This window comes from Haemorhous mexicanus, chromosome 5 (assembly GCF_027477595.1).
Source record: "Haemorhous mexicanus isolate bHaeMex1 chromosome 5, bHaeMex1.pri, whole genome shotgun sequence".
Taxonomy (NCBI): domain Eukaryota; kingdom Metazoa; phylum Chordata; class Aves; order Passeriformes; family Fringillidae; genus Haemorhous; species Haemorhous mexicanus.
The window spans coordinates 10,250,905-10,271,714 of record NC_082345.1 but is presented as its reverse complement, the minus strand read 5'-3'; the positions used below and the strand labels follow the sequence as shown (position 1 = coordinate 10,271,714).

General features: G+C 36.8%; 1 protein-coding gene across 2 annotated transcripts in view; it reads left to right on the top strand.

The window, feature by feature from the left end:
- The window catches only part of PARPBP (PARP1 binding protein), a 39,988-nt gene that overhangs the window by 3,047 nt on the left and 16,131 nt on the right, over positions 1-20,810 (top strand). For both annotated transcript variants that reach the window (XM_059845836.1, XM_059845837.1), the window contains 5 exons: positions 5,691-5,918; positions 6,789-6,896; positions 8,351-8,521; positions 10,066-10,220; positions 20,523-20,706. In XM_059845836.1, coding sequence (XP_059701819.1) covers positions 5,691-5,918; positions 6,789-6,896; positions 8,351-8,521; positions 10,066-10,220; positions 20,523-20,706 — 846 coding nt within the window. The remainder of the gene's footprint in view (positions 1-5,690; positions 5,919-6,788; positions 6,897-8,350; positions 8,522-10,065; positions 10,221-20,522; positions 20,707-20,810) is intronic.

The window sequence follows — 20,810 nt, the reverse complement described above, 5'->3', positions numbered from 1 at the left end:
GGTCTAATAGGACACACCTTGGCTTGCATATGTGGATTAAAATTATTTTAGCATTTGCATGTTCTGCCTCTGAAGCACAATTTCTTTAGATGGTATCCATTTTGAAGTTCACAATCTTAAAACAAAATCTGTCTGGTTTATTTTGTCCAGCATTGAAACTTCAAACTAAGATGCAGAGTATTACAGTTGTAGGCATGTCCCTTGTTAGGTTTCTGATTTAAATACAATAATTTTGAATTGTTAGCACCTGTAAAATGGAAATCTATTTTAGTAAAGTCAATTGCTGCAATAAAAATAATTTCATTAGCAGGCTATTGAGTGGCTGTATTGAGAAAAACCCAACACATCCGACCTATCACAAACAACCAAAATACACTTCTCTTCCTTTAGGAGCCTGGACCATTTTAATGGATTTGGTGTTTTAACTGGCACCTGTATTCGCAGTGGAAATGAAAATTATAAAGCTTTTAGGAGAACTCTAGGGACATTTAAAAGCTTTATAATTTATTTCATAAATTTCACCAGAAAAAGTGTAGGAAAAAGTGTGATAAACCCTGATCAAACAGCAGGGATGAAAGAAAAAAAAAAAATCTATGCTCTGAATCCCTCTGAAAATACTTTGGTTTGCCCAGTTGCAGCCATGTGGCATAAAGATAAATGGCATAAGGTCTGTTATGGAAGCAAATACCTTTCACCTAGATTGATTAGTATAGATTGAAAATCTAGGAACATTTTCAAGAAGAACCTTCCTCAAGGTCTGAAATAGTCCACACAGTTTTCAAGATGAAGTTCAGCTGAGAGTAATTGTTTTAAGTTGACTGTTTGTACCTGAGGATCAGCAGGGGCTGAAGATGAGTTATTAGGTTAAATATTTATCTGTCATTTTTAGACTATGGCGGTTTAGCTAGTGGGATGGGAAAATGGAATGTATAAAACAATTTTTTTTCCAGAATCTGTGAGCTTAAGTTGTCAGACTTAAATGTGTTGTAAATCTCTTCTAGAATGAGAACTTAGATACTGGAGGAAAAACTGCTTCATTGTTGATTTTAGGAATATATCTTCCCTTTTGAAATTTGTGTTTGTACCTTTCAGATTTTGCACAAAAGCAGTTGTGGTATGTGGTTTAGTTCTGTTCTGCGCTTCCATGAGTGCATTTTGCATGCTGACTGAAGAATATTCGTGTTCTGTTTGGTGTCTTGTATTTCTTCAAATGATTTCCCCAATTATCCTGTTTCCATGTTGGCAAATGAAGAAAAATGTGGAGTTTTACAGTGTTACTCCCTTAAACTGTTCTATTTGTCTCCCTTTTGACAATGATATACTCTTGACTAACTTTGTAGCAATTTTATGTGATATGTTGCTTGTAATATGTTGTGATGATGCTGCTAAGAGAAGTTGTCTTGGCCATTCTTCAGCATGATTAATTATTCACAGAATCACAGAAGGGTTGAAGTTGGAAGGGAGCTCTGGAGGTCATCTTATCCAGCCTCCCTCAAGTAGGGCACCGGTCCAGGTGTCTTTAAAACTGTCTCTGAGGATGGAGACTCCATAACCATCCTGGACAACCTGTGCCAGTACTCAGACTAAAAAGGTGGTTCCTGTTGTTCAGAGGGAACCTTCTCTGTGTGTTTCAGTTTGTGCCCATTGCCTCTGCTCCTACCACTGGGCACCTTAGCAAATCTCCTGGCTCCATCCTCTTTGCCCTTCCCTTCAGATATTGGTATGTATTGAGGAGATATTCCCTGAGACCTCTTTTGTCCAGACTAAACAGCCACAGCTTTCTCAGCCTTTCCTCGTGTGTGCTCCTGTCCCTTAATGATGTCTGTGAACTTTGTTGGACTTCTCTCCAGTGTGTCTCTGTGCCTCCCTCATACTGAGAGCCCAGAACTGGACACAGTACTTAAATTTGGTCTCAGCAGTGCTGAGTAGCCTTCTTTACAAAGGACAGGCTCTTCTTTAGGAAAGAATTTGAAGTAATAAATATTTCCATAGATTTTTGTTTTTTTAGAGGAAATGGTATATTGAGCCTGTTCTACGGCCTTTCCCATACTCTGTGTAATCAAATCCTATCTGTAAGTTACTTTCATGTATTTTTGTTTTGCTTAACAATTGAGGTTGTTTTAACTGTATTAAAACTCTTGCTGATGATGCATCTTTCCTAGCTTATCAATAGGACTTTTTCTTCCCCCTCCCACCCCTCTCTCTGTAGTATTACAGGTGTCTGTTTTGAGGAGTAAAAGAAGAAGCAAGGATGTGTGGAGTTTTGTTTTGGTTAGTTTTTTTTTTTGTTTGTTTCTAACCAGCAGGGTTCTAAATTTTCAGTCTTTTGTTTTTATTGCCACTATAATTGATAGGGTTGGCCTTTGAAAGTGCTGGTTTGTTGTTTGGGTGAGTACAGTTTTTGCTTTGCCTATTCTGTGATTTTGCTGTTGCAACTACTGTTCCACTGTCCCATATGTGCAATAGCTCTAGTAATCTTTAAACAGAGCATCTACTCTCTTAGGCCCTGGTACTTTGTCCCTCAACACTCCCCGTCACCCACCAAAGAAAAAAAGTGTTCAGTGCCCATGCCATTGTAATTTTATTTATTATTATTTTATAATATTGCCATTTCTCTAAGCTTGGGCTATTGTCCTGTAACTTTACTGATTCTGCACTTTGCAACCTCATGACTGTCTGATGTCTAAGTGCTTGTGTTCACATGACCCACTTTCTCAGTCTGTGCACAGTACTATCAGCATGATGTAGAACTTGTTAAAAATGCTGCTTTTTCCTACCCTAATGTGCTTTATGTACCTCAGTTTGGCAACTCTTCTGTGTGAGAGTGTAGGGAAACAGGGAAGGCTGAGCAGAACTAGAGGTGACAAGAGTGCAGAATTGCCCAGTGTCTTGGTTTGGAAAGACAGGTGTCTGCTAAGGAAGGCTGGAGCCTCCCCTGAACTGGAAACTGTAAACCCCCTCCAAATCGTTATAAATTTGAAATTAAGGGGGGGCTCTCAGGCAAAGATATGGGAGCAGGAATAACAGTTCTTTTATTAGGGAAGAAAATAAAATAAGCAATGCAGTAATACAAAACAACCCTGACAGAGTCAGAACACAACCTGACACCATGTTGGTCAGGGTGTTGGTAGCAGTCCAATTGCAATTGTGGCTGCAGTCCTCCTGGAGTGTCAGGTGTGGTTCTGTTGGAGCAGGGATCCTGTAGAAGGGTGGAGTCTTCCTCTGAAGATCCAGTGGAAGAGGTAGCTGTTCTTCTGGGAAATCCAGTGGAAATGCTGTTCTGGTGTTCCAGAATCTCCAGATTATATCCAGGTAGGAATGCTTGGCTCCTCCCTCTGGGTGGGGCATCTCACAGTGGGATGCTGTAATTCTTATCAGCCATGCAGTGACATTCAATAGCCTGCTATCAGCAGATGACTCCCAAGAGAGAGGATTGGTGGTGGAAGAGATAAGGAAAACTGCCCACTTAACAGAAGACAACTGCCATACCTCTAACACATGGTAGATGGAATACATATTGCTTGGCAATCTAGGACATCCAACTGAAGGACAAAGCCCGAAAACAATGCTGCAGTCTGGGAGTGTGCCTGGAAAGAACAGACCCAACACAGAGCGTTGGTGCTTAAGCGCAGCAGTCTTTTACACACATATTCCTAAAAGAGTTGGTGAGCCTTTGTTTGGGGAAGGTGGAAGTCAAAATTTTGATGCTGAAATGCACAGCTTTCTGTTTTTTTGAAAAAATTTGCTGTCAAAATAGATATTAATTTGCTATGTAGTTAGCACTAGAAAATGTACAATACCTTCAAAATAGTAAAAAATGGTGTCTTTAAGCATGAAATGCTGCTACTGGGTTTCAGACATTCTAAAACCAGAGTCCCCAGGTAACTTAATATGATGTATTACCAGGAAGTGAAGGTACTTTATAATACTGTATTGGTTCTATTCCTATGAAATGAAATACTTGATCTGCCTATAATAGAATGAAAACATGGGACTTTTTGAACTTCCTTAAGCTATTAGCCAGTTGACAAATGCTTACTGCAAAACACCACAGTATTTTTAAAATTAATTTTAAAACCAGAGACTTGACAAAATGACTGTGTAAGTAATGAAATATGCCATCACAGTAAATGCTTGATCACAAAGGTTAATATCTGGAATGCAATATTTGGATTTAAAATATTTTTGCAGCACTAACATAAACTTTGCTAATCTCTGCAGGCCCTTGATCTGGTGAGGAAAGGTTTTGATTTATTAGATACCTTATGAAGTTGTACTTTAACTTGGTACTCCAGAAGGATTTTGATTCAAAAGAAAGTGAGAAAACAACATTTTTTCCCCGTCTACTGCTGCTTTGATCTGTTTAAATTGAGTTATAATATGATTATATGTTTAATTTTTTGAGGGGCTGAAATGAAAATCAGGTGTTTTTCAGAAAACACATGCAGTTTTAACATTCTGGTGATATGTGGAATAATATGTAAGTTCATAGTGCTGATTTGTCATAACCTATGCACAAATAAGAAGGCAGAAAAGTGCTCTGAAGCTAATATGTGTGAGTGTTCTTTTGTTTTCTCTTCTTGTTCTTTGCCTAGGCAACATCAAAATAGTTGACTTTCAGGATTTTGGAATTGTGTATTTAACGAGGTCTATTGAGAAAGTTGTGCTAAACGTGTTAGAACCCAAAGGAGGCATATAATAATTTGGGCTGGAACAACATAAATTTTTAGAATTTCTTGTGTTTTCTTATTTCATGTGTTCTGTTGCTGATGGTATTTATAAGTAATTATTTTGCTTATGTGGAAAAGTGAAATAGAGTTAAATCTTTGCTGTTTAGGAGCTATCTGCCACTACGGACAGGCAAAGCAAGGCTTGTTACTTGGTCACAGGGCATTTATCTCACCTTACATGGTTAAAACCACCTTTTTTTGCTGCCACATATTGGGGAGTGCTTTAGATACCAGAAGTGTGGACAAAAGTTTACCAGCAGGAGCTGGGAACTGGTATTCAGTTTAAAGAGCAGGGTGTGGACAAAAATGAGGAGGACAGGTTGTGAAAGAAAAGGTGGTAAGAGCAAGTGATTGGAGGAGATGGCAGAGGGGCACATGGAACAACATCTGATAATTTTCACTAAAAGAGTGTAGTCTATACTGCATGGTTAATGTTAATTACAGTAGTAGTAACAGAGGGATGTGCATGGCTTTCATGTATTTATTAGAAATGTGTTGCAGCACTGTTAGTGTTATGATAAAGTATAACTGTAATAGCAAAGAAAGAAAACCTTCTTTTTTAAAATTGACATATGTTTTCCCAGTTTACTGCTTGAAACAAAGTAAGGGAGCCATATTTACTCCCTTTGGGAAGTAAATGCCTGCCATGCTGAAAGGCATTTCTGCAAATAAAGAACTTTGTGCAAAAAGTAGTTCTGCAACATTCACTGTATTTTCTCATGAGTGAAGTTTAATATGTATGCCTGGTAGTTTAAAGATCAGGAACAAATACTGACAGAACATAACAAAATTCAGCTGTCAATGCAAAGCTATAAGTAAGACTTTGTTTCTGAACAATTTAAATTATAATAATTTTCAAATTTATGTTTGTTGTTTATATATTTGCAGCTTGCTTTAAATTTGTTTTCAAAACTATGCTGAATATGCAACTTTTTTTTTCCTTTTTTTTGGTTCTGTTAGCACCACGGAGACTTCACAGTATCACTTAGTGATGTGTTGGAAATGTGGAACTATTTGTTACACGACAAACTGGGATTCTATGAAAACATGAAAGAACCTGAAAATTATGCTGATGTGAAAAAAGCCTATCATGCCTTCTTAGCAAGAAGCAATATGTTAGATTTAATAGACATATATCAGAAGTGCTGTAGTCTTGGACTTTTAGCTGAAGATGAAAGCATAAACCCTGTAAGTATTATGTTTGTTTAACCTCTTCTGTTGTTTTGACATATTTCTGGTTCCAGTTATGGATTTATGACACTTCTAATTATACACAGGAGCTCTGGATTATTCACAACTTTGGGGAAGCCTTAGAGTTTAAATTCCCAAGTTTTGTAAAGGGATTTTAAATTCACTCAAAAATTATTTGTTTTTTGTCCTGCTGGATAGTAAGGTCCCACAACTCTTCTATGAATAAATGACTCCTTGCCATAAATTGGAATGAGAAAGAAACGGTAGAGATTTGATAAAACTGGAACAAAGCTTAGTAATTAACATGTCGTGGAGTTTTGGTTGTATATTGATGTGCAGCCAAAATATTTTTAATGATTACTGTTTTGAAAATACCATGCTCTTTAAACAAAACTTCTGTATAATATATGTATTTGCATGTTAGGGTTTTTTTTAAAAGTTCCAGTTCAGCTACTCAGTTACAGCTCTGTTGTAGTTTATTGCAGGTCTTTTGTTTATCTGGGAGTTTAAATGTGTTTTTCTTTTCCTCCTGCTTTTCATGGGGAAGATAGAGAACTTAGATGGGTTAATGAGCTCTTCCTGAACTCAGCATAATGTATTAATGTTCTCCAAAATGTAAGCAGGGCATTTTAGTGCAAGTGTAGAACATAACTGTTTGAGATAATTTCTAAGTTAATTTTAATCTTGCACTTCATTTCTCTACTAGAACAGTTGTACTTCAAAAGACTAAAACTAAAAGTAGACTGTAAGGGCTATGGTAACCTCAAACACTAGCAAAGTGACAGATAGGTTTACACCAGGTTTTAAACCCATGTTTCCTTTCTAGTCATCTTCATGTTTATGTTTATTATGATCTTTTTATTAAAGGTTCAGCTGTTGGAATTTATTTCTGGTGTAATGAATGAACAAGAAAATAATGGTTCTGTTCTTTCTACTCCTACACAAATCAACAGACAGGGCCAGGAGCATGTGAAGGTAAAAATTATTTTTGTCCCTTGTAATGTTCTCTATCTATTGAAAAGATGAAATATTTCATAGTTTTATTTTGCCATGATTGCTATTCAAATGTGGCTGGGTTGAAAAAAATCAACCTGCATATCCAAACTCTGTATCACTTGAGTATATTATAGGTGTGTATGGGGCTATATGCTGAAATTTATATTCTGGAGGGCAGTCCAGCATGACAGGCACTTGATGTAGAACAAATTTTTCTACAAATACACCATCACTCCAACATTGTTTTGACTGCACACTAAATAACTGAAGTACTCTCCTTTGATTTCATTTTATTAGCTTGTAGTCCCTTACATATGGAAGAAATCTGAATAGCCACTGTAGTGGTAGCTGGAGGAAAGCAAACAAAGTTTGGCTATCCCAATAGAGGACTTGAGGACTCTTTCCCTTTACCCTTTCAAACCATCAAAATAAGAATCTCTGGGTACTTTCTAGCATTAGCATTAGAAACTTTCTGGCATTCTAGCAGTGTTTGAAATACTGGAGCTTTAGTCATTTCCAAACTTGCCTTTCTCATAATAAATGGCAATTTCAAAGCAATCTTTGGGTATAACTCAAAATATTTCTGGACAAGAAAATATTTTCTGAACTGAGGTTCTCCTCTAAACAGCACTTCTACCACTTACACAGTGGCTTTCTTACTGCTTTGACTTGTGCAGTAAAAATATTCTTTGCTTTTTTCCTCCTCTGAGGACTGTCTTTGCATACTGTCACATGGACATGTAGTTTTGTAACTATATTTTGTTGTATATGTACTGTGGTATGAGAAGATATTCCATAGCAGGTATAAATTTTCTTGTTATGTGTTCTTCTTTTAATGGCCTCTTTTTTTGATTTTTTTTCTTTGCTTGCAAAAGAACTGCAAATTCTTCTGTTCTGGGGCTGTTGTTCTCACAGGGTCTCAAACAGCACTGCAATGTTATATATTGATTATGTGGGTGGGGCTGGATCACAATTTATGTCCAAACTCAGTCAGTGGAGTTTCTTTGGTTGAAATTCCCTGGAAGCCAAAAGAAAAAATTACTGAATCTGTGGCAGAGCTGGCAAGTAGGTTAAAATCTTGGTATTTTTGAAGTTAATGACAAACTCTTGCGTGGTTTAACGGTGCTAGTATTTGCTTTGAGATAGAAAACGGATCTCTGTGGGGAGGTTTCTAAACAGAAGTTTATAACTAATTTTAATAACCCTCAAACACCTTGTGACCATTCAATTATCATGTATGCAATTCTAACTTATCACGTTTGTTTTCATCAAGACTTCGAGAATCCTCATGCATAAAGTAGCATTTTGAAATGATTCAAGGTGAATTCTTACTCTTCCAAAAACTACATCAGTACATGTCTAATTAACTTTAAAATAAAATGAAACATTGTTTACAGCTGCAGGATCAATTTGTGTGATGTTTTCTCATGCAGGTGACAATCATGGCAAAGAAGTCTGTCTGTTCATATTTAAGCCTTTTGGTGAATTCTAAGGATGATCTGGCATTGGCTCATATTCTAAATGTTCCTGACAGAGGACTTGGTAGAGAAGCCTTCACTAACCTGAAACATGCCTCACAGGAGAGAAAAATGTCCATTTTTCTGGTATGTGTGTCAAATTACTCTTCCTGGAAGTCAGAGCCAATAAATTAGATCTCTAAACAGAGAATATGGCTTTAATCTAATATGCAACACTGATGTTTGCAAGCTGAGTCAAGTACCACCATAAACAGGATTTTAAAGCTAAAGAGACAATAGATTCTGTGGGGAGAAATGGTTTCTTGTTTAGTCCTGGATCCTCGAGGTAGACAGAAAAAATAGCTTCTGTGTGTGTCTCAGGAGTTCTAAAATGGGATCTTGCAGTAGTTGTCAGCACAGAATCATCTCAAAAATAGTTGAAACAAGGTAAATAAGAATTCTTTCTCCAAAGAACCACTGTAGTCTTGTACTCAAAATAGTGATTAAATTTTGCATGCAGTGTGACCTCAGTGCAGACAATAGCAGTCTGAGTTAAAAACAGTATGGATATGTAGTCACTGAAGCAGCTGCATTCTCAAATTTTTATGGTTGAATGGATATGGAAAAGTTGTGAAATCTCAGTGGCAGTTTTAATTATTTTAGCTCCTGATGCTCTGTTAACATTGCATAAAAAACTGTATGCGTTTGGACTGGATTTACCAGGTCTTCTTCACAGTTGCCAGAGGGGAAACTTCTTTGCTGTGTAAAGAAGTCATCTTTTCCAGCATCTGTGTCTTGTAGAAATCCTGAAAACGAGAGTATTTTCCACTGGGAAGGCAAGGTCCTATGAATTGTGTACTCAATCCATAGGAAATCTTTAACACAAAGACAGGAATACTGGCAGGTTTACTTTCTGTGCTAGAGTAATTCCAGTTTTTCTCTTTCCAGTCCTAAGAGCGTTATGATTTAGCTCTGTACTCTGAAATTAAAATTTGTGTGTAGAATTAACATTACTGCATCTGTGTTAAGTGCATTGGATTGTTATCCTTACTTTCACCTTCCTGGACAACTGCCGGGGGTTTTGTTCTTACTGTTGCCTTAAGATTTTGGGGTTGTACTCTAAGGTATGCCTTTGGCACATCTTTATCTTACTGCATATAAAAATATATGGACACTTTCAGAATGACAGAAGTCTTAGCTGTCATTATTTCTGATAAGATTTGAATATACATTATTTGCATCTCTGAAAATTGTTATTAACTGAAGTCAGTGTTTACATGCTTATGTTAAAATTGTCCTTGGGTCATAGAGAGTCCTCTGAATATAAGAGCAGTTTTTGTGAGGCCAGCAGGAGCATTTGAACAGCCACAACAACAAAAGTGTTTTGTTTGATTTAATAAGCTTTTTGTCCTAAGCTTTCAAAAGGCTGATGTAAATATCAAATTAGTTTGGGTTATTTTTACTTTGGCTTGTGGGTTTTTTTAAAATACTATTATTCTATTTAGTTATTGATCTTGCAAATATTGAGATGTACAGAGCTTGCAATTAGGAGCTGTTTGATTTCAGGGAGGGTGTTTCTGCTATCAGTCAGCTTTTACACAATTTGCAGACCTGTAGGAAAGGCTCATTTCAATGTATGTATAGTCCATGTCTGTCTATAGTTTGATATTTCTGGCTATTTCTCCTAATAGATGGCAACATCTTTTATCCGGACCATAGAACTTGGAGGAAGAGACTCTGCATCTTCTTTGTATGATCCTTTAAGAGCCCATGTAAAAGGGCTTTCCAACTTTGTTAATTTTATTGACAAGCTGCAAGAAATTGTTGGTGAAATCTTAAATACAAGGTAATAGATTTTTGTCTGGGTGAGCCCCTCCTTTTCTTGTGCTTGAATAAAAAGAGCAAAAGAAAAATAATGTACTTATTAAAGAATTCAGAGTAAATTTTTAAAAATTAAACCTTATTTGAAAATATAATTTGAAAAACAATTGGGGTAAACTTATGAATTTTTGTGGCTTTTTTGTTTTGTATTGAATTTTTATCATATCTATGTATGTATGGTGGTTTGGTTACTTCCCTAGTTGTAAATGAAGTTACAAAGATTTCCAGCTTGTGAGTCTGGTAAGTACATAAACTGATATGTTCTTTACTTCTTGCTCCATAATTCCTTCCTTTTGGCCATTTCATTCTGTTTACCCTTATGTAAAGGAGTCTTTATTGCTGCTAACAAATGACAGTGTTAGTTATTTAGCTCTTTCTTTCATTTTAGCTATATAAATGAAGCATAAGAATTATTTCTTAGGGAGCCTCTGGCGGAGTTGCTGATTTTGATTGTGTTTGAAGAACTGAAGTTAGTCTTTTGGGCAGGCTTATAAATTTGTGATTAATTAGAGAAGTGTAAATGTAACACAGGGGTTTGAATTGGTAAGTACTGGCATTATTACAGAGAGAAGAGCTATTTTCTTAAGTTTCATAGAAAATAATTTTGTCATTTATAATTAGTAATTTTTCCATACAAAACTTTGGCAAATCAGCTATAATGGTTCTGTCCTTGATACTGAAGAGTCTTTTTTTTTTTTTTTGTTTGAATTGCATCTAATCCTCACAGTGGAAGACAAAATGCTATAAGTAAGCATTATTTAAGTTAATGTTCAGTTTCCATTGAAGCTGGAAGTGGGAAGTATTTCTGAAGTTGTTTTGCAGTTTTGTCTTACTTTTTTGTTCTGCTTTTATTCTTTCATTTCAACATCCTGGATGCCAGAGACATACTGTCTGTGCTGGTGATTAAAGAAAACTATTTGCTCAACATATAGTATATGCTATTTTTCCTTTGGTTAAAACATATCTGGCACTGTATATTGATAAAAAAATGAGAAATGGAAAAATATGTATACACATGAACTTTTTAGGATGAAAAGATATCAAGTGAATACAGTTCAGAAAAGTGTAGCATAAAATGCTGTATCTTGTTAATTATTCCTCTGTTTAAAAGAGAATGTTTAAATGTGAGAAAAATTGGAGTAGGATAGTTGCTGGGAGTTATCAGCTTCTCACTGCGTGAATTCTCTAGAGCTTGGAAATGCTTTTTAACATTCAGATATTTATTGTGTAGCTTTCCCTGCAGCACCTGCTGTGCCATTTTTTGTGAGGTATAAATCTTGTTAGTGTCAGATTCTGTGCATTAAATTGGCTGTACGAATGTAAGTATTGCTGTTGGTCTTGCTGACCAGGAGTGGAAGGTGGCTGTGCTGTATTGTTTGTAGCACCTCTTGAGCTACACATGGCCTTTATACCCTCGCAATGTAAAACGTTTTTCATCTGTGTATCTATAGATGTTTTCAAGTGTTTGGTATGTCACGTGGATGAGAACTGTCTGTATGTCCTGCCTGTCATGTGCCAGTTGTTGAGAGTTCCAGAGGATGCAGTTCTGTGCAAAAAATTTTCTCTGCTTCTGTTACTGCTGCAAGTAAAGACCAGATTAGGGGAAAAGGCAGCAATGCAGCACAATCCTGGGTTACTTAATCTATAGAAGCCTGCTGAGAAATCCAAGAGCAAACTAGACAACCTGTCTGCAGCATTGCTCTTTCCCTGATGCAGAGATTAGCCAACCTGCATAAACCAGGTTTCTGTATTGGCTATGCCACAGAAAAAATGCTGTATTTTTTACTTAATGATTAGAAATCGGTTATTTTGCTTTAATTTTGTTGCAGTGGACATCTTATGAAACTTGTAATTGCACAAAATACAAAGTAGCCAAATAAATGGTGGGTCACTGTGGGATGCATGTTGAAAAGAGGATTTCTTCATCTGCCCGATTCCTTTGCTTTGGGAATCTAGAAACCAATTTGAAGGTCTTGGATTGTGGTGGGAAGTGTTTAAGAATATTTTGAACTTAGGAGATGTTGTGCAACCAAGTATCTGCTAACCTGTGGAGAGTAACAAAAATGTGTTTCTCATCTCCCCATCATTCAGCTAAGAAAGTGAACAGTAGATGAAATGAACGAAGGGAAATCTGTCAAACAGAGTGGAAGTTTAATGAAACTATGATGTTTTGGTTCAAATATGGCACTCCTGATAGCAGGAGAAATGGAAAGACAAAATGAAATTTGGTAGTTTCAAGGTGTAATCACTGAAGACAATATGCCTACAGATCTTTGGCATGTTGGAACTGTTTCCCTCTCCTCATTCTCTAGAGGTCTAATATTAGAAGACATCACTAATCTTTCAAGAATCAGTAGCATGAATATTCATTAGCATTTGGGGGTGCTGTAAAACTAAATGTAATGCTAAAACAATTTATGGATTTGTCCATATAAGACTTGGATGATGTTAATACAGTAAATGGAGAACTTGGATATTCTACTTTTTTACACCTGCTTCTTGACAAGGAGAATATCAATGTTGTATTTATCAGCAAAGTGGATGATTATTATACACCTAAAGATCTGAAAACCCTTTCCTGCTGGTATAAATGAAAAGCTGCACTTCTAATCCATCATTCTGGAAACCCTTTTCTTTTAGGCCAGAAGAACTCCTGAAATGACTTTTCCCAAGTTTGTTTAAAAAGTGTGACTTAAAATTGGAGGACAGGAGCTCATTTGTCACGTTGGTTACTGTGCTTGATGGTTAGTACAGGGGAATGTGTGTATATGTACATACACATTAAAAATCCTCGCTAATTTTGTGGAGTAGCAAAGTTGGGAGGTTGGCAGCATGTTTTCCCCTCAGCTGGGCGCTGCCCTCGGCGCAGGCAGCGGCCGCTGGGTGTCACCATCGCCCAGCGCACACCGGAGCCGGGTTGCCCTCGCCGTGTCCCGCTCGCTCCGGAGCGGCTCCGTATCGCGGGCCCCTGCAGCCTCCGCAGCCTGCTGGAGCATCACACAGCTCGCCTCCTCCGCGTGGATTTGTGCTCTCTGCTTCCCCTCGACAGGGAAAATGCTGTTTCTTATATGCTTCCTTTGGGAAGGTGATTGCATCTCGAGGCGCGGTGGGTATTTGGGGAGAGAAAGCACATTGGACTCTATGTAGGCTTGTGCTGAGTGAGTTAATTGGAGTGTGTTCACACAGCCCTGGAGGTTTGTGGTCTAAAATTGCTGGAAAGTTGTGCAAACATATGCAAAACATTGTATATAGGATTGCTTAAACTTAGGATTATAGAATAATTCAGGTTGGAAGGAACATCAGAAAGTTTTTGGTCCAACATCCCGCTCAAAGCATGGTCAATTATGGAGTCAGCTCAGGTTAATCAGGGCTTTATCCAGACAAGTTTTGTACAGTTTCTATCCTTGGAGTTTTTTAATCTCCGTCTTGGCAGCCCATTTCAACTGCTTTTGTCCTCACGATGAGAAGTTGTGGGATTTTTTCCTTATATTGAGTTGGGACCTCTCTTGTTTCAGCTTATGCCTATTGTCTTTTTTCGTTGTCTGTCAACATGAGTCTGGCTCCATCTTCTTGCTTGCCACCCCGTAGGTATTGGAAAGCTGTTAGTAAATCCCCTGAAGCCTTCTCTTCTGCAGCCTGAACAAGCTGTTCCCAAAGCTGCTTCTCACAGGGCATGTCTGCCTGACCAGCTTGGCAGCCCTCTGCTGAACTTGCTCCAGTTTATCAGTGTCTTTCCTGGACTGGGGGCCCAAAACTGGACACAGTATTCTATATTTGGTCCAACGAGTGCTGATTAGAGAGGGATAATCACATTCCTCAGACTACTGGCTACGCTACTGTTGATGCAGCCAAGGATACTGTAGGCCTTCTTTGCTGCCAAGGCATGCTCCTGGCTTGAAGCTTGCTTGCTGAACATGCACCAAGGTTTTTTACACAGAGCTGCTCCCCAGCCTGTATCATTGCAAGGGGTTATTCCTTTCCAAGACTTTGCATGTCTTGTTGAATTTCATATGGTTCCTGTCCGCCCATTCTTCTTGTCTGTTTAGTTATCTTTGTGTGGCAGCTCTGCCCTCGAGAGCATTGACTGTTCCATCCGATTTGGTGTCATCTGCAAACTTGATGAGCATGTAATTTTAGAGAGTCACTGCCAAAGATAATAGGAAAAAAACAAGTTTCAGTGTAGGTCCCTATGTTACTCCATTGCTACATGTTTGCTACCTTCAGAGCATGATGATCCAACCAGTTGTTAACTCTTCTAATTGTCCATCCATCCAGACTGTAACATCAGTACTCCTATGTTGAGAGTATTCTCTGACAGTATTGATAAGCCTTGCTACAGTCAAGGGAAATGGCACCCACCATTCTCCCCTGGTGTGCAAATCCAGTCATTTTGTTAAAGGGAAAAACAGATTGGTCAGGCATAATTTACATTTGATAACTGCATACTTATAGTTACTAGCTACCATAATCCTTCATATGCCCAGATATGTGTTCTTAGAAGACTTTGCATTATTTTCTTGAGGAACAAAGTGAGTCTGATGAACTTGTGGTCCCCCAAACTGTCCTCATGGGTTTTTTTAGGTTTTTTTTGTTTTGCTTTTTGTTTTTCAATTATTTGCTTTTCTCTATTTGTCAGGGACCTCACCTGGTCACCCTGACTTTTCAAAGGTGATATCAAGTTGTCTTATGAGGGCATTTGCCAGTTCTATTAAAGCTCTTGGATATAATCCAATCCATTTGGTTCAAGGTTTTTGAACATACTCAGTACTGTCAAGTGAAGCCTGATTTGATCTTTATCCACTGCTGGCAACTCTTTTCTAAAAAATTTCTCTAATCAGTGTTGGTAAAGACTGAGGCAAAGAAGGCACAGAGTACTTCTGTTTTATCTGAGCCCACACTGTTGTAAAATCTGCCTTTCAGCAAAGGTCCCTCATTTTCTTTGTTCAGCAGGTGAAGCTCCTTTAACATTTCTTGCTGAGCTTTGGTTTTCCTGATAACATCCCTAAATGCCCAGGTGATGTTTCTAGATCATTGTAATCTGTCCCTTCACCATTCTTTGTGAAGCCCTTTTGCATTCAAGCTCTGTCATCAGTTCACTGTTTAGCCAAGCTGGTCTGCTGATATTTCTGCATATTTTCCTAAGTGTTGTGATGGAATGGTCCTGTGCTCATAATATTATTATAGTATAATATAATTTATGTTATTATAATTAATAACAGCTTGCCTTTGCCTTTTAGAACTTTCTCACAGGGAATTCAATGGCTGCTCATCAAGACTTATTCTAAGAAGAATACTTGTTTACTTTTATAGCAACTTTTTCACCAGACTTGGGTAGCAAAGCTTGGGATGGAGAGTATGAAGAGTCACTCTAATTTCTTCCAATGAACTGAATGAGAAATTTTAGCCAATACAGCAAAAGTAGCAGTAGCAAATGGAAAAATACTCTGCAACATGTTTCTTTTTTTGCTATGTTTTTGTTATGGATATAATAATCTGTGAAGCTCCAAAGGCTCTAAGGAAGAGTCTTCACTTAATTTTGATATCTGTTGGAAAATTAGATTAATAATCATACATGCATTGCTGGAGGTGGAATTTTTGAGTACTCTGAGTTCTCTGATATAGTTTTTTCCTTTACAGATATGTTTGAAATCTAGGTAAGTTTACTGGTATGATTTTATTGTTGAAATTTTGAAATCTAAATGAACAGGAACTGCTAATTTTTTAAAAATTTATGCTTATAAGAAATAAGCCTTTAGATTTTCTTTAAAAGCACATTTACTGCTCTGTTAGAAACATTTGTGTAGTATTTCTTCCTAGACACATTTTGTCTCATTCTTCTACCGAGGTAGATTGGGCTCTAGTTGACATCTTGCTGCCTTGTTTAGAGAATGGAATTACTGCTGCTCTCTTTCTATAGCTCTAAATTAAAAAATTGGGTAACTGAGCAATTGTTGTCAAGTTCTAAAGCTTCTTTTAAATCCATAAGAAGGAAAAAAGGCTGTGATCTCCTCCCACCCTGTGATTACTGGGTGTTTGTGATTTCTTTTAAGACACTTGCTCCCACTATCTAAGTCAGATTGCTATATAGTTGTCATCTATTTTTTATGTCTGTTGAAGTTGAAATGAATGAATGACAATGTTGACCTTAATATAATAGAATTTTGACATATTCTTTTCTGTTCTTGGAATAGACTTCAGGACTCTGTTCTGCTTTTTATCAGGTTTTGAATATTGTCCATATCCTCAACATTTCTTTCCCTTGTTTTAGCTATTTTAGTCTTTTCCAAAAAAGATGTATTTTCAGAAAATAAATAAAAGTGCTTCTGCATCATAACTTTTCACACCAAGGCCTGAGTTCTGAAGAAAGAGCTCTTGCCCATGTAATTTAGATTTTTGGTAAGCAGAGGAGCTTGTTGATATGACAATCTCAGTGAGAACAAAATAGACAAGGTGTGCTAATTACTTCTACATAAGAAAAGATGGTTTGATAAGGAAAATGAGATAGAAAAAAGTAAGATTGGGACTCAGATGATCTAAGGCAAAAAGGGTTCAAGGGGGTACAAGATCTATTTTTAGTAGAAGAAACCAGTGACAGAAGATCAGATTTGCTAGTGCCTGGGTAACAAGTGGAGTTTTTACATTGCGCTATTTTTTTAAAAACTCTTTAGAAGCCCTGGTGCAAATAATGCATTTCTAACATATGATTCATTTTATATATATGTAGACATTTATTTTTCTCTAGCTATATGAGACAGGTGAATTCTGCTTGAGTTGTCTACTGTTTTAGTGCTCAAAAAGCTGAAGAAGGTAAGCTACTCCTGTCAGTTGGTCAAAAATAGTTGTGAATTTTCATGCTGATGGTCATATTTGGACTTGACTGGATCCATTCATTTGATGATTGCCACTGTACTACTGACTTCAGGAATCTGTGTTTAAACATTGGATGGTGGAAGGTGATTGTTTCTAAAGTGTTTGGGTTTTTCTTCCATTTGTAATTAAACTGATGAATTTCATTTGGTTATTTCTATCACAGAAAAAGAATTTGGTTTTCTGGTTGAGTTTTCTTTCAGTTCATACCTTTTGAACAAAGAAATGCTGCATCTGACTGAACAGAATCATATTACTAGCTTTTTAAAAATTGCTCTTTTACTGCCGCAGCCATAGTGGCAATTGATTACTACATTTGGTGACTGGATAAGAGTCCTTCAGTTTAGACTATGGATGTGTTACTGAAACACTTTATCCTGCAGTAGCTCGTATCAGTAGCCTGTGATCTGAATGGAACGCCACAGAAAACCTTTTAGCAGGAGCACTGACTAGAAGGGATAAGGTCTTTCCAGTTGCCTTAGACAAATGGCAGTGCTTTGTTTAATCTATCAAGTTCATTCTTGAATTCAACTAGTTTTTTTGCTTCTCTTTCAGAATTAAAAAGAACGAAAGTTCTTTTTCTGCTGTAAAAATTATCTTAAGAGATGCCCATGTAATTCTCTATTTTAAATAAACCTTTATGGTCCTTCAAACTGTTAGAAGCTGCAAAGTGGATAACAGTTTCCAGCTTTATTTTATTCCTATAAATATTTTTTAAGTTCATTCAAATTCAACTGATTTTCTGGGTAATACAAATCTATGAAAGAGGAATATCAGAGCAAACTGAAATAGGGTGTCATCTTTGTAAAATAAACAAAACCCCAAACACCCCAGGTGCCTTTTTACCACATTTTCTTTTTATCATCATGCTTTCAGTTAATCTTTTTGAACCTCACTAGAAATGGATCTAATAACTAGATCCAGCATTTTATATTTATGTCTATATGAATATATATTTACACAAATATATATATATATGCCTAATGACACAACACAACTTATGTTCTGGTGTAAAATGGCATAAGCTGTGGCAGGGCATTTCAATGCTAATCCACACACATTGAATCAGCATTTTATATCTTGGCCTGTTGATATAAATCCTACTTGAAGTATAAATAAACTTTTCCTTGCTCCAGTTAGTACTCTGTATATCTGACAGGAGATTGGAGCTCTTTCCTGGAAAAGAAGGAATATGGGGAGAAGAAGAGATTAAATGAACTTTATTTCTACTAGCTAATATCTTTAGATGGCATTGGGAAATAGAGACAAAAAAATAAACATAGAAGATATTTTTGTGAAAGGTTTGTTATTTTTTCCCATTGAAAATCTATGAATCTATAATTGAGTTACATGCAGAGCAAAGCATTTAAATTAAGGGCATGCTTATGTTAATTAACTATGCTAGTGTCCAGTACTAGTTGTATAATAATACTTTTTCTTCCAGCATACATATGAGTATATATGTTAAATGTGTGGAAATGATAAGTTTTTTTGCTTATTTACAAATAAGTTCAACATATCTGTAGGCAGAAATAACTGAACCTGGTTTTCACCTGAACCTGGAATTTTAGTCAATCCCTTCACCTGCTTATTTGTCTTGAAGTTCTAGATTTAGTTCTCATTAAATACAATACTTTTCTCATTTGAGGATATGCTTATGGAAAATATAAGTTTAGGATTGAGGAAAACAGATCAGTCTGGCAAGAATCGTCAGGAGACTTGGCTGCGGTTCCTATATGAATCTCTGACACAGAGCTCTTCTTCAACATTTCTCTCCCCTTACTTCTTGACAACTTGCGGTGGATTTTTTTTCCCTCCCTTTCAACTTTTCATTCTTGTGTGGTTAGATTGAATTGTGGGGTTTGGAGAAGTGGTACAATAGATTTTTTTTTTAAACTGTCGTTTCTAAGATCTGGATGGGTCTTGACCTGTCTACAGCGAGACTGGACATGGTGATTTTTCTACTGGCCAAGTGTATACACTGTGCTTAAATTTCTTCAAAGCATAAGTTTTTCTGTTTAATGAAGGCTGAAAAGCTAATGTGAATTGTATAATCTTGAGTCTGTAAAAGCTGAAGTTAAGAATTGTGTGGAAATACTTGTTTTTTTCCTGTTTAAAAAAAACCCCCAACAGCAATTCACACCCAAAGTTTCATGTTAATGTCAGGTTTTTCAAGTTATTTAAAGGAGTCTTTTTCAGCCAGAATAAGACAAACAGTAAGGTCTCTGGTCCAGTTCCCTCCATGTATTTTAAGTGGAAACAATATAAACAAACTATTTTTCCTTTGACTCAATTCCTATTCTTATCTAGTTCTGCACAATTATTTTGTATTTTATATGAATGTAGACATGCAGAGTTTCATTTGATGAAGGTTCTCCCAACTGGAATTCTAAAATTTATCTTCAGAATCTAATGTGTACAAAATGCATCTTTATTTGCAGTTGCAAGGTCTCCTTTTAGGGCAAGCTGGCAGGAGCATGAAGGAAACCAGTAAGGATGGAGGAAGCTGAAAACTGAGTCATGTCACTGTTGGCTATATGACCTGGAGTAATGAAGCCATTGCTTTTGGGTATTGGCAGAACTGTCATTTGCAGCATCATAAATGTACTAATGTACATAAATGTACTAAAAATTCTACTGTAGGTGCCAATAACACTCAGGTTGCTGCATTTCTGATTTGATGTGAACTGCAAACCTCATTTAGGAAAAAAAAGCAGCTTTTGGGAAGAGATAATTATTATATAGGAGAGCTGACTGGTTCTTGTAATGCTTTATTTTCTTTGCCCAAGACAAAGCAGTGGTAGAACATACATACTGTTTTGTTTAGGTACTGGAAAAAAATTAAGCTTTTAACTCAAGGAGCTTATTCTCTTTTTCACAAAATCTTAATTAAAGTAGTCAGACACATGTGCTGAAGAAAGAGATTAATGGAGTGTGCCTTTGTGGCTAATAGGGAAGTTCATGTGGTCTAATTACTATCTATTTAAATAAAACTGAAAGAAGATTGGGATTTTGAAGCACCTTCACACAGCACAAAAGACTGAAATCTAATGGGGTATTAAACAGGAACGCATGTTTGAGTGAAAAATTTTGTTTATACTTAACAGTTTGAGCAAAACTGTACGTACAGGTTTAGAGAAAATACTTTTCTTTGAATCTCTAAGGAGACATTAGTTTTGTATTGCAGCTCAGAGTATTATTAAATGCTGAATTCATTACCTTATAATTACTTTTTTTTAGCAAACTATTGTGTTGGACAATAAGTCTATGCTGCTGTTTGATTTGAAAGATCAAAGCTGTTCTCTCTGATGAGCAGGGAAGGCTGACTATGTTCAGCATTAATAGGTGTACTCAAGTGTTGCCAAGATTAATGTGGAGATGACCCTGTGCCTATTTTCAGAATCGCAGGGGGGCGAATTCTGTCAACAGTGAAGATGCATTTGATAAAAGGCCGAAGCAATGGGGATCCTTTCTGCCAGGCAGTAGAGGAAGCTGTAAAAGACTTGGATTTGAAGATTAAAAATATTATCGATTCACAACAGGAAACCTCGACTGCTAGCACTACTGGAGTCAGTCCAGCACGGGTAATGGGACTTCTTTTGTTCTTTTTACTGTTTAGCTTTATAAGAAAGCAAAAGTCTTTTGCCTGTTTTGTTTCTTTTACATTTTTAAAGGATTATCTATAGAG